Source organism: Carcharodon carcharias, chromosome 8 (assembly GCF_017639515.1).
Source record: "Carcharodon carcharias isolate sCarCar2 chromosome 8, sCarCar2.pri, whole genome shotgun sequence".
In the NCBI taxonomy this organism is placed as follows: Eukaryota; Metazoa; Chordata; class Chondrichthyes; order Lamniformes; family Lamnidae; genus Carcharodon; species Carcharodon carcharias.
Window position 1 is genome coordinate 37,675,696 of NC_054474.1, and position 18,498 is coordinate 37,694,193.

Genomic DNA, 18,498 nt, shown 5'->3' on the forward strand with positions numbered 1-18,498 from the left:
CTCATGTTTCTTGTTTGAGGCAGTTTGGCAGTAAAAATGTTGCATAGGAATCTCCCTAGACTTCATAGATTGTATACAGCACCTCATGATAATGTTAGAGGGAGAGATGCAACCATACTGCTTCCTCCCACATTGCCTATAGGCAACAATTTTAAAGCATAAATTGAGAAAAATTGCACTATATTGCTCCTATTTAAGTATACTGACATTTCCCTTAATAGCCCTTTATAGGTGAGGAATTATTCAGAAGGATAAGTTACTTTTTCAACTGAGCAGTGTGGAATAATTATCATTTTGTGCTTTTATGTGAATTTTAATGTCTTTTGATGCTGAAGATTTGTGTGTGTTTTTGATTGTATTTTAAGGTTACAAGACAGCCTGGAATTTATTAATCAGGACACTACTGCATCAAAGCCTTATCCAGATCAAAATGTTTTGATGAACAGTCTTATAGGTAAGTTCAGTTATGATTGTTTTGAGGTATATAAAAGTTGATGCATTCAGATGTTTTCCTTTTAGAGGGAGTTAATATTACAGTTATGACTCTGATAATGTTCTAGTTGAAGACCTGAACTAGGCAGTTTGCAACTAGTAAGATTGTACAACACTGGACTTGGTATCTAAATCATTAATGTGACTGAACATCATATGCAGTCCTGTGTAGATCTATTATGTTGATACACCATGGTTGCAGATGTCATATATCTGATAAAATTCTGAAGATTGGCAAGACTGCTATTGGAAGGTATTGCCTGGATGGTGGGATGTCCATGCCGTTGCTATATTTAAGGGCAGTGCTACCATCATCATTTTCAGGTTGACAATCAGCTGCTGTTAAATTCTGCTTCTTCAACTGATGGAACTGGCATTTAGTCAGTCGTCTGTGATGCATTTTAAGATTCTGTTTGTTAATATGCTCCTGAACAGTTCTTGATAGCTATTATTTGCTTTGTAGGTGCTGAATCGCTTGCTATTCTATTTTTTTAATGACTGGTAACCATTATAATCTTCTGGAACTGTGGGAGTTAGTGGGGTAATTTACAGTAAAATGACATGCCTTTATAATATGGAACCATTTCAGCCTGATATCTGAACCAGGCAGGTCCTTAGTGTTCTAAGAGACTGTTGTTTGACCAAGCAACCTGACTTAGCAAAAGGATTTGGTGAGGTGGACATATCACTGATGGTTGAAATTCTTCCTACTCAGATAAGCCTAGAAGCCAGTGTCCTACTGCTAAGAATCTTATTGCTTGTTTAGTAAGGTAATCCTAGTTTACTTGTTTCTTTATTCTGATAAACTGCACAGTCTTAGTTGGTTAAACTCTTAACAGTATCCTTATACAAAAAGGGTGGGGACAGAGATGTCCATGGACTTTAGCTGGTGGCAACCTACACTTAAACTTAGTGGCACACAATGAAGACCTAGTTTTCCTCCACATCCTTCTTGTGGGAGTATGGCTGATCCTCTGCTGCTTTTAGAGTTTTGGTTCGCCAATATGTGGTACTGCACTCACACTTATATCCAACCATTGTGTGAGTAGTGTGTGTGTGTATTCCAAAGCGCCAGTACAGACGAGATGAATTAATTGGGGTAATTGTGTGCTAAAATTTTGAGATTCTACGGTACGCTGCAGGTGCATCTGAGTTTTATCCTCCAAATTTAAAAAAGAACCATTTTTTCGCCCTTGGCATTATGGTTGTTGTGGTAGATAAGTCACATTATCCAGGCCTTTTGTGTCGCTCTGAGTTTACCATTGATACTTGAGAGACAGCAGCCCAAGGATGAACACCTCTATAATTTCTTAGTTCTCCATTTCCACATTAGAGTGGCCAGGGCTAAGAAGACTAGTATACAAGATTTCAGACTAAGTGATGTCAGTGATGATGTGTAGTGACATGCATTGGTCCTACAGGGTGCTGTGGCACCTTGACTTTTAAATTTAATGTGAAGTGAGAACTGGTACTAATTTAATCAAAAAAATAAAAGGGTAGGGTACAGACCGGAATCTAGATAGATAGATCTAGTGTATTTTCTCATTGAAGCTGGAGATAGTGAAGGGATGAAAATGTAAAAATACATCATCAACATGGATGCAATTTCACACAGCAGTAACTTGAATATTGCTTTTGTATTTGTTGTCCTGTTTCTAGCTTTTTGTTCCAAATTTCTGTTAACATGTTGACTGTATTTATCTATTAGTACAGTAGAAATACTGAATTTTATCTTGAGTTATGAATAATACAATGTTATTAAGAAAAATATTATTTGGTTGTATATGCCCACTTTTAGTCAGGTACTTAGATTTTACACTTGACCCATCTGATCTTCTTGGGGAAAAAAATACAACCGCTAAAGATGTGTAGGGGGAAGGAGAATGTAGTTTCCAGTTGACTTGGAATCTTGAGGATAGAGATGGAGTGGGGGAAGGGCCTTTTTGTACTTTAAATTTATGATTGCAATTTTATATTTGATGAAAGCAGTCTCACATAGTTCCCAGGCCATAATGAAATACATTTTCCTTGTAACCATTGAATCAGTTTTCAACAGAAAATAATGAAGTATTTTTCCCATAATATTTGCTTTTCTCCATGTATTTAAGGAATTCCCAAAGTCTGTGTTCATTTGAACTTGATGAATTTTATTTCTCAAAAGATTTATTTTTCTGTCATAAATGGGTATCCTGTTTAGATATTGTTTCATTTCAAGTCATTTTTCTTTTCATACCAGTAATTTGAAGGGCAAGGGATGAGTGAGTGAGTGGAAAAAGTATATTTTGACCCAGAAATAATTCTACTCTGTTTTTTTTAACTCTAGCTTTGTTTTTGGTTTCAAAAAGGACTCCATGTGGTGGTCTAGCTTTTATATATGATGGCTTTACTAATCTCATTTTTGTGTTGTGTTTTTTTTCTATTTTTGTTACAATTTTGCTTCATAGGTTTTTCGCAGCTTTGCAGCCCTAGGCGGGCACCAGGTGTTTCTGAGCCAGCACCGCTCCGCCTGATCCGGAGCGCTTCTTTCTTTGCAGGTTTGCATAGTGTCTCTGGGTTCTGGACTCTGTGTCAGGGTGCATTAGCTGAACGTGCACACTATTTTCAGCTGTGGAAATGAGGTTCGTTCTTGTTGTAAGTTGACAAAACAAAAATGTTTTGCAAGTTCCAAAAAAGAGTAGTTGATCATCCATCGACTATTCCTAAAAGATGATGTTAGGAGATCATATGTTCATAACTTAATCAGTGCAGCTCTATGGCACCTAATATGTAAATGTATCTCCTACCCTCTTCCTACCACATTGGGCCCCCTGAGTCTCCCCTCCCCTTCCCTCTTCTGTCTCCCATCCCCATTTTGTTTCACACTCTTCCACCCTACCCCCTTCATTTAAAAATGGAAACATTGTCTCCACATATACCTATTTGTAATTATAAACACCTCTTCCAGGTCTCCTCCTCTCAAGAAAAGCCCTCCAGCCTGTTCAGTCTATCCTGATAGATATAATCTCTCTTCTGGTACCATTCTTGTCTTTATTTTGCACTTTCTCAGTGATTCTATCTGTAGTATGGAGATCAGAACTATGTCTGACCAAGGTCATGTATAAGTTTAACATATATTCACTGTTTTTAAATTCTATATCACTAGAAGTAAATGCCAGTGCTAATTATAATTTTTAATGATTTTGTTGACCTGCGATGTTGCTTTGTGATTTTGTTCACCTAGATTCCTTTCTCTTCTATCTCATTCAATTTCTTATTTTCAAAGGTTCAAATGATATTTGTGTTTCCTACCAGAATGTAAAACCTCATTTATCTATGTTAAAGTTAATTTGCCACTTAACTGTCCAGTCTGCAAGTTTTCCAGTGCCCTCTTATGTTATGTTGAATTCTTCCTCAATGTCAGTTATACACCCAGTTTGGTGTCATCTAATTGATACAACCTGAAATTTAATAGGATGGTGGTGATTTCATCAGTTTTCTTGCTCCTTTATCCTTCCTGCATTCCTTTGAACACAGCTGAGTACTCCTTTCACCCATCTCTCTTGCGCAGCAGCTAAGAAGTTGTAAAGCACTAATACTGGATTGAAATCTTAGTCTCATGTCAAACTTGTGATTTTCTGGTGTTTGCAAGTCTAATGTGGCACCACGAGCCCTTAACTGGCTTGTGATTTGATAGGCTTTGTGCAAACCTCATTTCCACAGACATGGAATAGGTTATATAAATAATTTAAGATACCTGTAGGAAATCTTTGCATGTGCTGGTTGTTCTTTCTCATGCAAATCAAGTGTTTGGAAAATGCAGTCTTGAATGTAAATATTATTCAAGGATTAAACAATTTTAAAAATCCATTTTTAAAAATCTTCATTTACCAGATCTTAAATGTCAAAACACCTGAGATTTCTTCAGGGTGGCTGGTAGAATTTTCAGAATATTGCAGTGGTATTTGGTAGTGGTAATTGTCTGCCAGTCCCACATGCTTTCTTTCTTGAGGCTGGTGCTTCTCCTGACAACTGTTGAGTAATGGCAGGCTGGCATATGGCACCTTGAATAGTAAGCCTTGGCCCAATACGTTTTGGTTTTAAGGCTTTTGAGGATAAGTTATCATGCAAAAAGGCTGAAATTGTGCTTTACTGAGCAGTTCATGCTAGTTGCTATGAGCAGGATCCTAGACTTTTTGAATGAGAAACGAGCACAATGAGCAACCATAGAGAGTGGCAGACTGGAACTTAATTATGGCTTAGCCTTGTGGCATTTGACATTGCTGCCTAATATAAGTTCCAAGCTCAAAGCCATGACTTTGGGACTAGCTCAGAATGGGTAGGATAATGTCTCATGATTTCTGCTTTTTATTTTTAAAACTGGGTAGATGGCTGATGAGGATAAACTAAATTTGGCTAGTTATTCTTCACGGGTTGAACAGTCTTCCAATGCAAACTGTCTTAAGCCCACACACTAAGTGTGGTCACTTGGGCAAGCTCCCCATGGAACTATACATCATCGAGAATCGATAGCTTACAGGGAAGAAAGTTGAAAGAAAAATTGATAGTAATAGAAAAACTACTGACAGAAGTTTGAACAGTTATAATGTATTGCTGTACCCCTTTTCCAAGCACAAGTGCATAGTTCTCGACAGCTACTGGAAAAGGAAAGCACCCAATTTATGGGAAGGCTGCTCCAATTGCTGCTCTTCGAAAATTCCAGTGTTATTGTTTAAAAAAGTTTGCACCTCTGTGTTTAAAGCCTAATATCTTTTATTTTTCATGATTACCATGGATAATCAGCACTGCAGTGCATGGTATCCTTTCCAGCAATGGAACTGCTTTGAACTTGCCCAGAATGATAGGTTGCACGGTGAGACTTTAAAATGTGAAAAGTTACCTGGCTGATTAGCAGATGTTGGGGATAGACTTTCCCCTGGCTGGTTTTAAACAACATTGTTGGAAGCCTTGGGCACTTCCTCTGTTAAAGTAATAAGTCCCAAAAAAGGAGAGAAATTGCTTTAAACACCAGCTATTTTAGCTAGTAAAACAGTTCAATTCCATATTGATTTGCAATCTAAGCATTTAAATACACAATAACAAAATATAATTAGATGGAAACAATTATTCAATTCATTCTTTGTCTTTTTTGGATGTCATGATCCATTTTGTTGCTGATGTCATCCTAGCAGCCCATTCACATGATTTGCCAGCACTCTTTGGGATTACCTTTTAGGATGTTCAGTGTAACTCGCTCTTTGACATCGGACCTTTCTGCCTCTCCCTCTCCAACCTCATTGGCAAGAATTTGATCTCCAATCACCAACTTCCTTTGGTGACATGTCCAAAATCTGATGTGAAACATCCCACATGAAAAAAGCAAAATTTATTTGATAGTGACATGCAACAAAATCATTTGTTTTTATCCTTGCGTACACTTAGTTTGGATAGAAGAAGCTCATTTGAAGGACTTCTACCTAATTACAGATTAGGTTTTCATCTCTTTTTCCAGAGCCTGGTAGCTCTTTTTCAGAAAAAAATGCAGTTGCTGCATTTATGTACATTACACAGTGCAGTGAATGATTTTTCCTAAGATCTTGTCACCAATCTTCGGTCTTTGAGTGTGTTGTGTGGATATCGGTCATTGCAGCTTTCCATCTATGTCACATGATGGACATGCAACAAATCTGTTGGGGATGGGGTAGCTTCATATGGTGCAGTTTTGCTGATGGCTGAAGAGACCAACCTGAGAGAGACAGGTTCTTCTACAAGTGCACATGTGAAGTGGTTATCATTGTTGCTTTTGACGTCGGTGCCTGTTGCCTATCGTGGTGGCGCATGCTGGCCCAAAGATGGTGTCGCCATTTTCCTTGGTGCAAAAATCTCTTTAGAGCCTTCATGCCACACTTACAAGTATCCTTGAAGTGGAGTTTTGGGTGTCCTACCGGTCGTCTGGCTCTCGTGACCTTGTCATACAGAAAATCCTTAATTATGTGACAATCTTTCATCCTGTGAACATGCTTGAACCAGCGAAGTCACCTCTCCTTGAGTGCAAACACACTTTGGAGGTTTGCCTTTTGAGAGGACTGCCGTATTTGATTTTGACCTTCTGGAATGCACCACAAACAGTGAAGAAAATTGTTGAGCTCCCTTTCTTAACATCTGTAAGTCATCTATTTTTCACAGCTGTACAACAAGGTGCTGAGAACACAGGCCTCATAAACCAACATCTTGGTCCGAAGAGGTGAGCCTGATATTCTATGCACGTTTCGTGAGTCGGCTAAAGATGGCAGCTGCTTTCCCTATGAGTGCATCTTTTTTTTGTTATTCTTTGTGTTCGATCATCTATGATCGTATTGAATGGCCTTCTCCTGTTCCTATGTACCTATGTTTCATGGGATGTGGACATCACTGGCAAGTCAACATTTGTTACCCATCTGTAATTGCCCTTAAACTGAATGGATTGCTAGGCCATTTCAGAAAACGGTTGAGTCAATTACATTTCTGTGGATTCGCATGTTGCCAGACCAGTTAAGGGTGTCGGATTTTCTTCCCTCAAGAACGTAGGTGCACCAGATGGGTTTTTCCAACAATGGATGATGGTTGTCATGGTTACCATTACTGAGGCTAGCTTTATATTCCACATTTATTAATTGTATTTAAATGAACCCATATTCCCCCAGGGCATTAGCCTGGGCTCCTGGATTACTAGTCTAGTGACATTAACCCTATGCCTCCATCTCCCTTGTATTCTAGCCACATGTTAGCTAACCTGTTGTGGGGTAGTAGAAGGGAAGCAAATATGTTTCTTGCCTTCAACTAATGAGCAGAAAGCACAAGTTAGTTTTTTTTGCAATTATTTGGCAGGAGACAAGTTATGCAGAATTGTTTTCTGCTGTGGGAAACTTTATTTGCTAATTAAAGTGGGGAATCCAGCAGGGAAGATTGCATTTCAACCTTGGAGTTAGCACAATGTCATTATTGATTTATCTTTATTATGCTTTATAAAATTCTTGTAACCAAAAGCATAATTAGCCTGTTAATTTGCCAAGTGACAGTCCATTTAAGCTATCAACTCTGTCATCTCAAATTATCAAAATAACTGAACTTGATTTAGTTCAACTCTGTTTCGATTGTAGTGGTGGTGGTTATTTAACAATATTGGAAATTCCATTGTTGTTGTTGGCTGATAAATTGCATGCTCACGCACATGATCCTTCGTAGTGATTCCAGCATGTATGCTGCTCGGCACTGTATGATTATGTGGTAGTTAGTGGCTTGCCCTGTTCCACAAATTGATATTTTATTTGCATCATGACCTGGTTAACATGTTTAGAGGGCAAATTCTCACATTCTCCTAATATTTATAGTTCACAGCACCCCAATGGACATGCCCAGCAGAGGAATCAATGAAGATCGAGACAGTGGAATAACACGATCTGGTGAGAATTGAATACATCACTAGTTACTTGGATTGTATAATTTGTATTGAATTCTTATGGTTGTCAACCTGAAGCAAGCCTTAAGTGTTTTACATAATTGCATTTATATAGCTCCTCATTACATTGAAATGTCTCAAAGCACTTGTCACAATTAATTTTCATAGCTGCTACATAAGCAAAAATAAATTCTAATATAATTTGAGCAACTGGTTATTGAAAGTTAACCATGAGTACAATGTATTCTGTTGAGCGCACAAGTTCCAGACAAATCATCCTTCACTTTGTGACATGGGAAAGTTGTGTTCTTGATTTAGCTGTAATATTTAAAATGTAGCCCAAACGAATTTAAATGGCTTCCTATAAAATGCAGAAAGCCTTTTGAGCCCTAAAGTACTTGACTATTATTGATTTTAAGAGAAAAAAAATTCCACAGAATTTTCTTTTTTGCTTTGAACAGTGTCAGTGCTGCAAATGTATGTCTATCCCATAGAGTTTTAATGTAATTTGACATTTCCAAGATGACTGCTTTTATTGAGATTAAACGTTGTAACTAGGCCACTTCTTTGGGGACACAGCCATCACTACTGTAAACTGGCTATCTGAAGCCACAGGTGTGCCATGTATTGTCCAGAATCAGTTCAGAGAAGTCTAATAAAATGACACAATCGCTGTGCAAAATTAAAGTTCTGCATTTCAGGTCATGTAGGTCAACTTGACTGACTTTTTTTATTTGTGTAATAGTACCAATTTAATAATGCCAATAAGTTAATTTTATAAGTACAATTTTCTAATTTTGAAGCAAGCTTGTTATGTTGTTGAATTCTTGTTTTTTATAAAGGCTTACTCTTTGGAGTAACTATAATAGTGAATAGTGATATTTTACATGTTGTATCAGTGAATTAAAATGACCAAAGCTGTCTTTTTAATTCAGTTATATGAGCAGCTGTCAGATAATTCACAAATTTCTTCTGATAATGTCTACAGCTTCCTTGAGCAGCCTGCTTATCACTCCATTCCCTTCACCAAGCTCCTCGCTTCCAAATAGTTGTGCAAGCAGCTATCATCGTCGTTGGCGCCGCAGTCAGAATACTAGTCTTGAAAATGGAGTTTTTCCCAGATGGTAAGTCCAAAATTGTTCAAACAAAAAAGCAAAACTTGTCTTCCAGCATATTATATGTGCAGGTATTGAGTGACATTTCACAAAATTGTATGTCTTGCCCCCTCCACCACCCAATATGCTGAAACTCAAAAGCCACCATCATATCACACCCAATGATCTCCAATTGAGCCAATGAATTTTCACCCCATGCTACAGCATAGATTCTTTGAAGAGTTTCTCCTCTTGTTTCCTGCCTGATGAGCAAAATACTGCAGATGCTGAAATTCTGAAATAAAAATAGAAAATGATAGAAAAACTCAGCAGGTCTGGCAGCATCTTGGAGAGAGAAACACAGTTAACGTTTTGAGTCTGTATGACGCTTCTTCAGAACCTTTTATGTTAATTGCGGTTACTTCATTGGAGGAGGTGGAGTTGGGAACTATTACTGACAGGTGTGGCTCGACCACTGAATCTCACCACTGAGATTATTCAAACGTAGGTCAAGATTTTGTACTTCTCATCCTGCCAGCCAGCCTGTGATCTTCCACCCATTCAATAAATGCTGCAAAGCTGGATAAATCCTGGTCTTGGTGTTTAAAAGTGAAAATGCCGCATTGAATTGTACTGTTGATCATTATTGTACGTCACAGAGGATTATTTTGATTAATTTGTGGGGAGCAGGAGATTATTTGGAATAATCTCCCTTTATCCATTGTATTTTTTTGTTTTCCCTTTTACCCCACCTGACTCTTTCCTGAGTCACATTCTATACACCATCCCTGATCAAGGCAGCTGACCACCTATGAAGCTGCTGATTTTCAGTTTTGAAGCCAGATGTTATGGATTCTGCTTGCCTATCATCTACATTTTCCTGTGCCTTCCTGCACACCAGCTAAAGTGGTGATTTCCCTTGGCAGAAAAACTAATGCTTTAACTGGAATAGCAATCCTGGCAGCGCCAGCTACTGTCTTAAAGCACTTGTCCTGCTTTTTGCCACCAAAGATTTCACTAAGTTAAGTTCTTCTGTGTAGCCATGTTTCACTTCAAGTTAGTATTCATTGAAGATTTTTTGTATACAATACATGCATCTGTTAGCTATTGTGCTCACAGAAGTTTTTCTGGTCTTTCAGGTCAGTAGAGGAGAGCTTTAATATGTCTGATGAAAGCTGCAGTTCGAATCCCTCCATTGTTCGAAAAAAGAAGATTGCTATTGGCATTATATTTTCACTGTCGCTAGATGAAGAAGAGAATAACAAGTTTCATGAATTCTTCTTTGCTCATTTTCCACTCTTTGAGAGTCACGTCAACAGACTGAAGTTTGCTATTGAGCAGGTACTCACGCTTCCTCCTTCTGCTACTTGGGAAGTGATGCCGTATGGTATGGTTTTGTCTGAGTCATTTCTGACCGAGTGCCACTTGCTGGTTAAGTTGCCTCCGTAATAGCTAAGATGCTGAGATTTTTTTTTTAGTATGTACATCTGTGACAAAGAAAGCCTTTTTTATTATTGGCAAAAAAATTCCAAGTGTAAAATGTGTGGCTTTGTATTGGAATGTATCTGTGCTCTAGTGAAAGCTATTTCCTTTTATAGTTCAATCCTTTAAAAAATGCCTAGTGAGATGAAGGTGGTGTGGGTGGGAAGGGAGGGTTATAAATCACAGTTTACACTGTTCCCACACTTCTAGATCTGCTTTGTTGCACATTATACCCCTGTTGAGAACAGTCAGACATTATACTCTAATGTCTCAGCCAGTCTTGCTTTGGAACTGGCTGCTAGCCAATGCAGGTGAGCAGTCAGATTGACTATCCCTCCATGTGGAATGAGAAGCAACTAATGTCTGCCTGAAACAGCTGAATTCAGCTCTCGCTGTGTAAAGAATCTCGGACGTATTGGAGCGGAGTAGGCAAGTATATGAGCTTTGCTAATATTGTTACTTTCCCACTCCGTTCTTGGATTTAAAAATTATTTTAGTCAGCCAGCTGTTACCATACACAGAGGTTTATTACCATTGTCAGCTACTGATAAATCTGCAAAGGTTGTGTTTTTGTTTACCCTGTCTATGCGTGTCTACCATTCGAACATAGCACTGAAAAGCTTCCTGCAGGACTGCCCTACCAAATCGTGAATTGGCTTGCAGGGTTATCTGAGGTAAAGTGGGATGAACTCTAGTCTTCAGTGACAGATTTATCTCATCCAGTTCCCATTAGCCGGGCTGACTAGTCTATCAAGAATGCCTTGGTGGACAGTTAATATGCTAGTTCAGATGTCGAATTGTCAATTTTGTAGCAGACTTCTAATTTCCGTCAGGCATTTCAACTCAGAACCAACATAACTCCAAAAAGACCTGGCTTGCAACATCTGTCTAGGTGCAAGTGCCTTTGGCTAAAAGCTGTACTTGCCTGGCTCTTTCCATGGTATTTGAAAGGCAAGTGCCCTTTTTCTTCTCAACTACTTTCTTTTCCCTTTGGCTTCAAATCCATTGCACGTCTTTATCCAAAATTAATTTGCATTGTGTGTGTCTTTCTCCAATGCCAATCAATATAAGTCAAAATTGTCCTTTGCCACTTCTCATTATGCCCCTGAAGTATCCAGGCTGAAGTAGTGAACTTAATGCCTTGCTAAGTCCGCTGACAAAATATTACCCACCAAAATTAGCCCCACAGTTTTTCACGGAAATGGCTGAAGCACATTCCCAGATCATCCTAATGATGTATTCCAACACATTTCTGAAATCTTAGAGCAAGCGACGCTGAGTCTGTCTCAGCTTAAAGGAAGAGCTTGGCATTTATCCTTTGCCATGTCTCAAATTCCTAAGAAGCTTCACAACCAATGAACTAAATGTAGTCACTTTTGTTACGTAACATCTTACGCTTTCGCAGACCTTAGATCTGGTTAAAATCCAAGATTTGGACATGTGTTCCCTTGCCTTCTTCAAGAACTGCATAAATCTCTAATTTGAAAACCATGTAAGTAGGCTTTTCTGGAACTTTGCAATCGTGAATAAAGCCATAACCTTCCCGACACATTTGAGTAGGAATTTAGCATGTTTGGGCACACCTACTGAACACAGTTTTGTATTCTTCTTTTTAGGCTATGAAAATGAGAAATAGAATTTCTGAGACAAACCAACGTGTCCTGGGTTACAGTAGAATTGTAGATGCTTTAAATGAATTCAGGTGAATATTTTGATATGTTTATATGCAGTGAAAATGTGTCTTATTAAGCTTTTTGTTGTTTAAGAAAAGCTTGCAGATTGTTAGGCGCACATAATTGGTTGTAAAATGCCTGGTAATGCTGAAAACATTAATTTTTGAATCCTGATCACCCTCTTCTGTGACCTTTAACCTCTTGTTTTAGCAAATTTCACATCTGCTTACTCATCTAATGGCAGTATATTGGGATGGTATGTCATGGTTACTCACCAGGCCAGTGAGTTATTTTGGCATGTGGCCAAAACAATCTGTGATGGTGAAATATCCCACATAATGTTTATAGTGTAGGCATGATAGCCCACACCTGGTATCTTGTTTATTTAATCAAGAGTAATCCACCAAAAAAGTTGTCATATGGATAAAATGCAAATTGTAAATTGTGAAAGCCATAATGATAAATTCTGATGTTTGGCCTCATAGATGTTGGTAAACTGACTCAGATAAAGATACTATACAAGCACTTTTTTCAAAGAATTTCTAAGCTATAAAACAGCCATGTTTTGTTCATTTGATGTTAATGTTCCCTCTTGCTCTTTGCGCTCTGCCCCTTCACCTGTGCCTTGGGTTGCATATGATGTGCAACCCAAGATATTCAACAAGTAAGCTGCTGTCAGGATTTTGTTACTGTCATTCTGTAGGTGTTGATGTTTCAGAGTAGTCTGGGGTGAAGCATATCCTTTTTGTACTATATATGTAATGCACTATTTATTCAACTGAGGATAGCTAATTTTGTGGGATGGTTGATAGTACTGCTGGATTCAGTCACAAAGTAAATGCAAAGCAGAAAGAGTTTTCTTAAAGTCTCCCATAAAAGCTAAATCAAGGTGGATTTAATGGCTACAGGTCAACTATGAACAGAGTCCTTAAGTTTGTAATTATTGGGATTTAATAACTCAGCAGCTACAGGAAAAGTGAACATGCTATAGCCAATGGCTGCTTCTGAAAAATTCTTCACAGTATCTACCACATAGCACACATGCACCTTCAATGGAATCTCCTTAAACAGCTCTGATTTGGGTGTTTAAGTATCTGTCTATGTTAACTAAGGACAGACACTTTGGTTGAGGTCTTGTTCAGGGTTTTGTCCTTCAGTCAGAGGTTACCTTACCACTGTCACAGCCTACTGAGATCCCACGTCTGTTATTACTTTGTCTATAAATAGCATTGCCAGAAATGTATTGCTGCAGTTCTTTACAACTCCCAACGAGCTTTTTAACTGGAAGGATTTCTGTGAATTCTGTATGGGCTGCATTAAAAAAATTAATGTCTGGGTCTTCATTCAGATACTGAGCTTTGGCATCTGGGCGAGCTACTGGAGCAAAGGGATTTATATTTAAGTGGAAGATTTTTTCACTTCCTGTAATGCTGTTATGTTATTATGTTTGTCAACAGGAGAAATTTATTACATATATTTCATTTTGAAACAACTTGAATTGCAGCAGCTGGGCTGATTTTTTTTTTCCAGTGAGGTTTTTTTGGATGGAAGACTTAAAATGTTTGAGATCCAGCTTTCCATTCTACCAGTCACATGTCTACTGGCCCACTGCCAGTGGAATTTGATAACTGTCAGGGGAACGTGTATCAGTTGCAGCTTATGCCAGGGACTGTTAAGAATAGCAGGTTGCATGTTGCTTGCTATGAAATATAATCAGCTTTCTGAGCACAACAAATGCTTCTAATATGTTGTATACTTAAGTAATTTTAGAAGATATTGTTCAGGAACCGCTCACGTTAAGTGACTCCAGGGGTGTTCCACGATGGAATAAGCTGCCAAAGGAAACTGTCACAGACCCATCATAAGTCTTCAAGACCCATCTTTAGATTATTTGCATTTAAAAGTTCTCATTAGCACAACAATTTCAGCAGGTTATGTCTGGTTTCGCCAGCGCCGCCCATATAAATGTTGATGGAATATGGATATTAGCTTGTGATGCCGACCCAACTAAAGCAGAAGGGAGCAAAGAGGCTGATTTTTTTTTCCTTTTTGTCTTTGTTTTCTGATTAATAGCTAATATGAGAAAAAGTAATATTATTCCATTGGCACAATTTCTACTTTCTAAAGAAAAATTGTTGTGCCCAAAAAACTTGATTTTTTTTTCCCTCTTTCTCTCTTCCCACTCCCCCTCTCCTTCCCAAAATTAGGACTGCGATACATAATCTTTACACAATGCCAAGGATTACGGAGCCTGTATGGTTAACCATGATGTCGGGAACACCTGAAAAAAACTTTCTATGCCAACAGTTTATGAAGGAGTTTGCTTTACTTATGGAACAAACATCAAAGAACCAGTTGAGTATTGAGAGGATTTTTCATAAGCTGGGACGGAGAAGAGTAAATATGTACTGGTGAAAGATCATAGGCCTGAAACGTAAACTGTTTCTTTCTCCACAGAAGCTGGCTGACTTGCTGCGTATTTCCAGCATTTTTATTTCAGTTGTTATATGTGGTGTTTGCAGGGAAGATGTGAAGCAGTTAATAGATTATTGGTTTCAACTGCTTCTTAAATATTTTGGTCAAATTTTCTTCTCTCTGACATTTGATTTGTTAATATTTAGTTGCTTGCAGGAAACTTCAATTTTGATTTCAAAATAACAAATGCTTTATTTGTATGTGTTATACAATAATGTGCAAAGGCTACAGTATTGCACTTTGTCTTATAATGGAGGAGGCACAAAGTGGAGGCCAGATAATTCTCAATAGGCATAGGCAAAAATGGAGTCTGATGCCCCTTGTGCACCATCCAGTGGTGGAGTATAGAATTGCATTTGCAAAGGCCTAAAAACTAAAATCACTTGCTTGTTTTCCCTTTTTTAACCAAAGAATGAAATGGGAAAATTCATGAGAGGGAAAGTAAAAACCTTAAATATTCTCTTCTGAATTCAAAAGAGAATGACATTATATTGTTCTTAAACTCACTCCCCATAGGTGTTCTGCTTTTTATACAGTGTTTGCTGACAGAGGAGTTAGAAACACCCTTGTACTTGGCCCCTTTTCTTGCTACTTTTAACCTGATCGTAAGGAGGCAAAAGGAGGAAAACCATACATTTTAATTTTCACTTCACTTCTTTCCATGAAAGTGCCTCAGATTCCTTGGAGCCAGCTGGGTTTGGGAACTCGCCATGTAGAATCCACGAGAATGGTTCCAGGGATGAGGTACTTTAAGAAGATAGATTGGAATATTTCAGACTCTTTCCCCCCGCCCCCTCCGGAAAGGAGAAGGTTGAGAGGAGATTTGATAGAAGTATTCAAAATCATGAGTGGTCTGAAAAGTGTAGATGGGGAGAAACTGTTCTCACTCATGAAAGGATCATGAAAGATAGGGCACAGATTTAAAATAATTGGTAAAAGATGCAAAAATGACAAGAAAAAATTTTCCCATGAAGCAAATGGATTGCACTGCCTGATAGTATGGTGGAGGCAGGTTCAATTGAAGTATTCAAAAGGGAGTTAGACTGTTATCTGGAAAGAAGACTGTGCAGGGTTACGGGGAGAAGATGGGAGAATGGCACTAAATGGATTGCTCGTTCAGAGAGCCAGTGCAGAAATGGGCTGAATGGCTACTGTGATGTAACAATTCTGAGATAGATAAGGATTTATTTTAATCTTGTATTTATTATCTATGTCTAGAAATGCAACTTTGTAATACACAGATGTGAATAATTATTCTCTTTGCTTTATTATGCTGGGTAACAATTGATTTTTTGCTAACTTAATTATGGCCACAATTCCACTCTTCCTCTCTTTTCTATCCACCTCTGCCCCCTTTTCACCTTTTGGGTGAAAGGGCGGAAGAACTTAATTTCCTGCACCTGGATGAGTGACCTGTTTTCGAGATAATCAATGTGGTATCCAACAACCCAGGGTAGAAGTCTTCCACTTTGTTGGTGAGCGCATGGACTTCATGTGGGAGTGGCTCCTTTGAGCATTGGTTTTCAAACCACAATGCATGATTGGATCCTGGGTGGTCCGCAAAGTCATTGGATTCATGTTCAACTGGGTGAACGTCTACGTTACATGCTGACGATCCCAAAAATTTCATTTCTGTATTTGGTGATTTACTGTTACTGTGCAAGAATTAAAATTTCTTTCTTGATCATGCAATTAAATCTGTATGGCTGACCCTGTCTTTCAGGCGCAGAAATTTTATTCATTCATGTGATATGGGTGTCACTGGCAAGGTCATTATTTGCTGTCCATCCCTAATTGCCCTTGAGGAGGTGATGGTGAGTGCCGTTCTTCAGCCACTGCAGTCCGTGTGGTGAAGGTACTCCCACAGTTCTGTTAGGGAGGCAGTTCCAAGATTTTGACCCAGTGACGAAGGTACACCAATACATTCCAACTCATAATGGTGTGTGAGTTGGAAGGGAATTTGGAGGTGGCAGTGATCCAATGCACTTGCTGCCCTTTTCCTTGGTAGAGGTCACAAGTTTGAGAGTTGCTATTGAAGAAGCCTTTCGAGAGTTGCTGCAACTTTTAGATAGTAAACACTGCGGCTACTGTGCACTGGTGACAAATGGGGTCACTCAGACAGGCAGCTTTGTCCTCCTGTTAAGTTTCTTGAGTGTCTTGGAGCTGCACTTTTCCAGGCAGATGAAGAGCATTCATCACATTCCTGACATGTGCATTACAAATTGTGAAAAGGTTTTGGAAGTCAGGAGGTGAGTCACTCGTGACCCATTCTTATAGCTGCAATATTTATGTGGCTGACAGTTATGTTTCTGATCCATAGTAACTGTAAGAATGTCAGTGATGTGGGATTCAACAATGGTTATGCCATTGAATGTCAAGGGGTGATTGTTAGACTCTGTCTTGTCGGAGATGGTCATTGCCTGACAACTGTCTGGTATAAATCTTACTTGCAATTTTGAGCCCAAATCTAAGTTCAGATCTTGCTGCAAGTGGGCATGGATTGTTTCAATCTCTGAGAAGTTGCGTGGAACTGAGCGCTGCAATCATCAGCAAATGTTCCTGTGCCTGATCTTATGTTGGAGGGAAGATCATTGATAAGGCAGCTGAAGATCCCACTACCTTGAGGAACTCAGCAACGATGTCCAGGGCTTGAAATGATTAACCTCCAAGAACCACAGCTATTTTCCTTTGTGCGAGGTATGACTCCAGCTAGTGGAGAGTTCTCTCCTGATTCCCATTGATTTCAATTTTGCTATGCCACCATGATGCCATAGTTGGTCAAATCCTTCCTTGACGTCAAAAGCAGTCACTGTCACCTCACCCCTGGAATTGAATTCTCTTTTCTATATTTGGACCAAGGCTGTAATTAGGTCTGGAGCTAAATAGACCTGCAGAACCCAATCTGAGCATCAAGTTAAGTGCTGATTGATAGTACTGTCGACAACCCTTTCCATCACTTTGCTGGTGATTTGAGTGTAGACTCACTCCTTCCTGGGATGAAGGGCTTATCTTATGAAGAAAGGTTGAATAGGTTAGACCTGTGTCCACTGGAGTTTAGAAGGATGAGATGATCTTAGTGAAACACACAAGATCCGGGGGGAATTGATGGGGTGGATGCCGGGAGGATGTTTCCTCTAGTGGTGGAGACTAGAACTAGGGGGCATTGTTTAAGAATAAGAAGTCCTACTTTTAAGACAGAGATGAGGATAAATTCTTTCTTGCAGAGGATCATTAGTCTGTGGAACTCTCTTCCCCAGAAGGCAGTGGAATTTGGGTCATTGAATTTACTCAAGGCTGAATTAGATTTTTGATAGACAAGGGGGCCTAAGGTTATGGGGGGTAGACAGGAAGGTGGAGTTGAGACCACAACCGGATCAGCCATGGTCATATTGAATGATGGAGCAGGTTAGTTGGTCCAAATGGCTCACTCCTGCTCCTAAGTCCTATGTTCTTATGCTCGTATGTACTGATGGGACGGTAATTGGCTAGTTTGGATTTGTCCTGCTTTTAATGGACAGGGCATACCTGGGCATTTATCCACTTTGTCAGGTTGATCCAGTATTGTAGCTGTACTGGGACAGCTTGGCTAGAGGCACAGCTAATTCTGAAATATATTTTCAGTACTACCACTGGGATGTTGTCAGGGTTGATGTCTTTTACTGTAACCAGTGATATCAAATGGCTGAAAGCATGTGGAGTGAACCAAATTGCCTGGACTCAATGAGCCAAATGGCTGTCTCTGTGCCTTAAATGACTCTATGTAAATGATTGGCATCTGTGATACTGGGGACATCAGGATGGCCAAGGTGGATCATTCACTTGGCAGTTTTGGCTGAAGATTGTTGCAAATGCTTCAGCCTTGTCTTTG

At 39.0% G+C, this 18,498-nt stretch overlaps 1 protein-coding gene across 3 annotated transcripts in view; it reads left to right on the forward strand.

Annotated features, from left to right (window-relative positions):
* The window catches only part of fnip1 (folliculin interacting protein 1), a 109,654-nt gene that overhangs the window by 69,356 nt on the left and 21,800 nt on the right, over positions 1–18,498 (forward strand). For 2 of the 3 annotated variants that reach the window (XM_041193262.1, XM_041193263.1), the window contains 7 exons: positions 366–454; positions 2,937–3,026; positions 7,839–7,910; positions 8,895–9,030; positions 10,140–10,341; positions 12,099–12,184; positions 14,363–14,509. In XM_041193262.1, coding sequence (XP_041049196.1) covers positions 366–454; positions 2,937–3,026; positions 7,839–7,910; positions 8,895–9,030; positions 10,140–10,341; positions 12,099–12,184; positions 14,363–14,509 — 822 coding nt within the window. The remainder of the gene's footprint in view (positions 1–365; positions 455–2,936; positions 3,027–7,838; positions 7,911–8,894; positions 9,031–10,139; positions 10,342–12,098; positions 12,185–14,362; positions 14,510–18,498) is intronic. The other variant, XM_041193265.1, reaches the window with a different exon arrangement.